General features: G+C 35.3%; 1 protein-coding gene across 2 annotated transcripts in view; it reads right to left on the bottom strand.

Annotated features, from left to right (window-relative positions):
* Positions 1-4,008: 4,008 nt before the first annotated feature.
* Positions 4,009-6,862, bottom strand: part of Ano3 (anoctamin 3) — a 221,679-nt gene continuing 218,825 nt past the window's right edge. The window contains exons 22-24 of one of the 2 annotated variants that reach the window (XM_013019568.1): positions 6,300-6,380; positions 6,054-6,159; positions 4,009-4,560 (exon numbers count right to left, since the gene is read on the bottom strand). In XM_013019568.1, coding sequence (XP_012875022.1) covers positions 4,378-4,560; positions 6,054-6,159; positions 6,300-6,380 — 370 coding nt within the window. In that variant the 3' untranslated portion in view covers positions 4,009-4,377. The remainder of the gene's footprint in view (positions 4,561-6,053; positions 6,160-6,299; positions 6,381-6,862) is intronic. The other variant, XM_013019567.1, reaches the window with a different exon arrangement.

The following is a 6,862-nucleotide window of genomic DNA, read 5'->3' as shown; positions in this document are numbered from 1 at the left end:
TGATCCAACTAGTATTGTGTGATTTATTCATTTAAAGTTTTACAGTGAACTTTGATGGTACTAGAAACTGGAACTGGTCCCAGATATGAGGCAGTTCTTGATCAATCTAGCTATTATTTTTTTCTTCTTCAAATAAAAATGTTAGTATGGATGAGGCCAGGATATAGTGGATATAACATTTATATTCTCTGGGGAAAAAGCCATCAAATATGGTCATGGTTATAACATTTCATATGAACACAAAGTCTGGCCATAGTATGACTGAATCAGTTACACCTCACACACTAAATGTGCTACTTATTATACAAAGTGTGTGACAACATGTGTGTGTGTGTGTGTGTGTGTGTGTGTGTGTGGCATGTGTGTGTGGGAGGCATGTGTGTGTGTGTGTACACCTCCCTACCCTCCATCTTATTTGTCCCCAACTAAACAACTAATCAGCCAAGCATATCAGCTGATGAAGTCTACAGACAACCTGAATCTTGCATTTTTACCAACACATCAAAGAAGTCAAAGTTTAACCATAAACGACTCATCATCACTACAAAACCTTTAGTTAGCAGGAAGCTGGACTGATAAATGATTCAAGCTAAAGCTCCATTAATCTTTCCGTTGGTCTAAGTAATGTTGATCCAGACAACATTTTGAATAGCAATACATACAGGAAACACTTGACCTTCTATTAGAGACTTTTTTCCCCTAGTCTACCTATAAGAGTTCTCTTTGGACTGCTAAGAAAACCAGAATAATAAGATGCTACTTGATTTCATGTGTAAAACCTAGAATGACTCTTGAAGCTCATTCTAATGCAGCACTTTAAGGAAAAATTTAATAAGAATATTTTTACCATACTACAAATGAGTAGAATGTACCTCACAGACAGGAACTGTTGATTCTTATACAAAGTAGGAGACTCTCTGTGTGTGTGTGTGTGTGTGTGTGTGTGTGTGTGTGTGTGCATGCACACAAGTGCACAAGTGTGTACATATCCTGAGCCTTACCTCTCCCTTGTTGAATAACTAATCAATCAAAAAGAATATCATTTAATTATGCAGGCAACTAAACTTTCTATTTTAACCATCAAAGAAACAAGGATCAGTTGATATCTTTTGATGTCTTTCGTGTATAATTCCCTTGCCCAGACTTCCACCTTGGCATGCAATATATCTGAGCTAAAATTCCTGTTCCAGGGACATCATATTGGTGATTGATGAGAAAGATTATGTGTGTAAAAAAGTAAGCACTTACATATATTAGAAGTCCTTATCTTCAAAGATGCAATCAAGTTCTTTCTCTCATCAGGTCTTACCACAAATGTTATTAGGACTAGTAGAATATTCCCCTCCCACTTTAACCTGAAACATGGCAAAAATAATGATAATCTTATCAGAAACTAGCTAAGCTGTGTAAGAATAGGGTAAGTTTCTGAATGAATCAGAATCTCTTACTTTGGAGTACTATTGAATGAGTAATCCTCCCTTCCCTTTACATATCCAACAAGTGTCAATTTTGTATTCATGAAAATCAACAGAATTACGTTTAACATACCAAGTATAGTAAAAAAATGAAATACCAAAGCAAATGATAATTTATTGAGTGAAAAAATTGTATTCATTCCATTGTACAACAGATTGTACTAAGAGTCACTTTGGAAGGAAGTGCAGCATTCAGAAGTTGCATGTCAACATGCAGTCACTCAGCAGCATTTTATCTAAACGTGCATACACAGACTCACACAGTTACAGAGTATTTCAGCTATAATCTAGAGTGATTTTCCACACATTGAACTGTGAAATCTCTTCAAGCCCTGGGCAACTTGTCAAGGCAGACTGCATGCACATAATGATTAGTATTTGCTTAAAAAGACAAGATAGAATATGAAAATATATAAGCAGCATTCATGTAGTACAGAATTCCTGAGAATAGTGTATGCTACAAACTTTGAAAGATAACATTTATATGAAAAAGAAGATAAAAAACATTTCTCTTGACTAAAGCAGAGTCATCTAAAACTAACATCCTGTGAAGGACTGTGGGTATTTTGTTGTCACTATAAATGAAGGCAGAGCTAGGTTTTATTACAGTTACACAAAGACTTCAATAGATTTTTTTCGTCTACTTTGCACATCACTTTAAAATTTAGGGAAGGCATTTTCTGCACTAGCCAATTACAATTCTCATTAAAATATCTTTCTTTGCATATCAATGAATATGATTTAAACATGATGGAGCTGTAAGAAATTGGAAAGAGAAGAACTCTCAAAGACAAAAAATATAGGGTTTTTTTTGCTGTACTGTAAGACAAATCTCTGTTTTATTTCCTTCATTTGTAAAAATATATACTAGGTCAACATAGAGAATATTTATACTTAGGTATAGGCATACATTTAATTAGCAAATAAAAGGGAATGGAGTGCTACAGAAAAAGAGGAGTTTGACATTTCCTTCGAAGAGTTAGTGGTCTTGTAGTATAATAGGAATAGAAGAATCTGCTGCAGCAAGGATTTCTGAGAGAATCTCCTTCCTTACTTTGCTTTGAGGATTGAACCCAGGGCCTTGTGAATGCTAGACAAGTGCTCTATCACTGAGCTGCAGACTCTTTCACTCAGAATCACGGGGACTGGTAGGGAAGTTAATATTCTTGACAAACTTATGAAACAACCATTATTTATTAGCTTTACTCGGGAATAAATGAAGTTAAAGTCAACCAAACAGTTTAAGTGTTAAAGTTATAAAAAATAGTTTTGTAGTAAGTGAAAATGTAATTTCCCTAATAAAATATACTACCATGTACCATAACTTAATTTCTATTGCTCCTAATCTGGTCTTTTAAATTGGGGAAATAACTGTGCTCGGCATAATTGGAAAAAAATGAATTGAGAAAATAATCACAATTATAATAATTATATAAAAGTATGTGTGTGTGATTTCCCACACTGTTCTTAGAAGGGGAACACTTAGCTATTCTCCTCTAACAAGGAAAATGTCTTGATTTTTACATATATTCCTGTCTTTCTCTTCTTCCCCGCTGGCTTATGCCTCCTCTGGACTTCCTGTAGTTGGGTGCCCTATCATTCTTGTTCTAGCAGTCTGTGAACAGACAGAGTTGACAAGGAAATACCATATAAGATAAAATTTATGAAAGAAAAATTCCATATGAAATCAAATTTGACATTGTTTCTCAAGAGTTTTCAAAAGTAAGCCACGTCAATTTGTCAAAGAAGTAATAAGTGGAAATGTTTTGTCAGTGATAAAAAGTAAAATTCATTTCTATGAACAATATAGATGTCTAGACATGCATATTTTTCACTGAGTAATAATTAAGAGTGCACATTGTAGAAAAGGACAGGTGCTGCTGAAACATCTGGCTTTGGGTTTCCAGAATGGACAAGATTCAAGAACATGCTGTGTAATTGGTCTCAGAGCTGCATAAACTGGAATGCAATACCTAACGTCAAGTTGTGGATGTATAAGGAAAATCAACATATGTACAGGTAAAATTATGTGTGGTTTGTAATGAAATATCCTATAAAATAACCTTCAGCAATAAAATAAGGATTGGCTGTGTTTTAAATGATATAAGAATAGCCATTCATATTTTCTAAGTATTCTAATAGCAGTTAGTATAAAAATATGCAATGCAACTGGCTGTGTCATCGATTAACAGGCTTGAATGTAGCCAAAGCAACAGGATATTATTTTCAATATGCGGTGGGCTTTGTTTTGTTTCGCTTTGTTTTTGAATCTTAGGTTTTTGGTTTGACTATAAAAGATGATGTGCAACTCATCAAACTGCATAGTTGATGTAAAGCAGCAGCATAAATTCTGTGACATTGGTCCACATTTTCAACAAGAGTCAAGGCAATTTCTGCCAACCTGTAAGCTGAAGGGATATGGCATTCTGGTTCAAAGGCAATAATTGAATTAAGTCATTTCTTATGATCACCTCAAGGACAATGAAATTTCCAAAATCAGATTAGTAGGTAAGTGAAGACCACGTAATACTCCAAGGCATGCCTGAGCTGTGGCCATTTACGTGGAAATCTGTCTTTAGCGACCTTACCACCACTCTTTCCATTACATTGCAATGGACAGAAGGGGAGATCTCTAAACAGCTCTGCTCCCTGAAGGCCTGCTCTGAGAATTAGATCCTGGCTTCCTACAATGTCAGTCTATCCCTGTTGTTAATCATGAATCACCTTTTTTTTTTCCATTAATGTGTAAACATTCCAAATTCCCAAGACTGATGTGATACATTTCCAAGCAGTATTAAATATATGGTTTGTTGAATAGACCTTCCTAGACAACATCTACATTTCAAGTTACAGTCATGGCTTTACACTAATTGTGCCACCTCTACTGGGTAACAGGTAGGAACTAAGGCCATTCGTGGTGAACAGGCTGACCACTTTTTCTCCGTTGTTGTTGTAAATGCTCTAATTCAGCTTCATACATCATTTCTTGGACTAAGTACTTCTCTCGTCGTATTCGTTCATGAAGGCCTTTAGGCACATCTGGAATCAAGTATGCGATGAATGACTTAATCCCAAAAACGAGGTGCTGCAAACGTAAGAGTAGAAAGTATACATTTCAAAGATTCTGAAAAGCCAATTACAAAACAAAATAATCATGAACACTGTTGCATTTGTCTTCAAATAGAGCATCATAACTTAGTTTACAGCATTAATATTTGCAAAAAAATATGTTAGGAATACTACTGCTCTCTTCTATTACATTAGCATCAGAAAGTAGCAGAGAACTGCTTACTATTTTACCCTATAACTAACAGCATAATCTTAAATCCATGCCTGTAAAAGCCTTACAGAGGCAATACTATTATAATACACTGTCATAGACATAAATAAGATCATATCTAGTAAACACTGATGCCAATAGATTATGACACATACAAACCATACAAACTATACCTGTGATGCCGAGGTTAGACCTCAATCCCCAACGTATTAATTTTTCAGAATCTCTATTAAAAATTTAAACATTACCATGACTTCTGTTAGGTATTTTATGACTTTGATCTCATTCTTCTACACTTACACACTTACATTTTAAAAATAAATTCATGAAAGTATTCCTTTCTTAAATGGAGAAGCAAAACTCAAAAGCCAGCAAGCATAAGGTTAAATACTGATGTAGAATGAGACTGCTTGACCTGAATTTTTCTGGCACTCAGTAGCTAACCTTTAGCAACTACTATACACTCTATTGCTTATATGGAGAATGCTGATAAGCACAAGACCTCTTAAAGTTTGGTGTAAGGGTTAAATGACTGCACATTTGTGAAGGGATTAAAGAAGACTTGGCAAGATGTAACAATTATTGCTCCCTGTCCTATCAGTGAATCTTTATTGTTGTTTTCTATAAAGAGTAGGTCTTTCAATTTCTCAGAAAGGAGTAAGAACAATGTGATACTGATAAGTTGGTGCAATCTGTGCAAAAAGGTGTAGGGATTTCAGTAGACAATCATCTCTTTGTATGGAGAAGAATACAAGGTATTTTGTCTGGGCTCTTGACTGTATTGCAAAGTGGATCATAGTGAAGCAGGTTATATTCTACAATGTAAAATGATCAGGAGATTCTTCTCTGACCATTTAAATATGTAATTTGTAAAATGACCCAAGAGTGTGCCTGAAGCCTATAGAAATGCAAATTAAGGTCAAAGCTGTTTGTTCAGGAATTCAGGTTTCTATCTTATTTACTAGATACGGATCCTTTCATCCAATTATGATTATCATCCTTTCCTTTTTGGGCTTGGCTACTGGGAAGCTCATAACTAAGAGCCTCAAGCATTGTCAGCTCAACTGTGCAGTAGTTTCATTTGCACATATCTTCTGACATAAATAGCCACTAGCCTCCATTAATACATTATTCAGCTCTTGTTCTTAGGAACTTGTTATCAAGATGACATTGAATCTGATGCTTTTACTCAGACTTTTCTTGGAAGTCAGCATGAATCTGATTTCAAAGAGGTAACTGATAGTAGGAACTGGAAACACATTCACTCAGAGTAATTTTCTTCTGAGTTTATGACTAACCTCAAACACAATAATGAAAGCCAGTCGAGCAGCAAGGATGTGCCAGTATTGTAAGGTAAACTCGTAGGGTTTGGAACTCCAAGGTGGGCCTCTATAGTCTCGGTACCTGAAATCCATGAGAACTCAGAATGAAAAATAGAACAAAAGGTAGAGGCCCGAAAGTTTAATTGGGTTCATTTATGTGCAGTAGGGAAAAAATGCAATGCTGAAATCAAAGGAAAGACACTATAAGTTAAAAATAGATACCTGCAATAACCAGATTTTCCCATACCAAGCTCACTCAGGTTAAAGAAAGATAGGCTGTTGTTGACATAACCCTTTAAGCAACTGAAAGAGACAAAAAGAAAATGATTGTGTGATTCAGAGATTGTATAAATTTCTACTATGAGTTCTTCATTAGCTGTGATGGAATCTTCTAAATGTCATTATTTCTATACACTAGAACATCTGCTATTTTGTTCCATCCCTAACTCTTACCAAATCAGTAATGATACTTGAAGACTTTGCCTTGCCTTTCTCTACCTATAGTTCCTCTCTTGCCTTTCTCATTAGTTAACTTCTTTGAAATATTATTCTAAGTGTCATCCATGTCCGCTCTAGACCACACAAGTTATCATTTTTACAATTTCTCTGCTGCTATTTCTCTCTTCACCACCATCTTGTTTTTCTGTCATCTTGCTCCAAAAATTTCTAATCTGAATGAATCTACCCCAGTTGAACTGCTAAATGCACTGAAATAACAGAATATCCCTCTGAATGTGTGGAGTCAGTCAATTAAAAGTCCTCCACCTCTTTCCTTGAGATTACCC

The sequence above is a fragment of the Dipodomys ordii genome, unplaced genomic scaffold (genome assembly GCF_000151885.1).
Source record: "Dipodomys ordii isolate 6190 unplaced genomic scaffold, Dord_2.0 Scaffold46, whole genome shotgun sequence".
NCBI classification, from domain to species: Eukaryota; Metazoa; Chordata; class Mammalia; order Rodentia; family Heteromyidae; genus Dipodomys; species Dipodomys ordii.
This window is presented reverse-complemented; position numbering and strand designations above follow the sequence as displayed.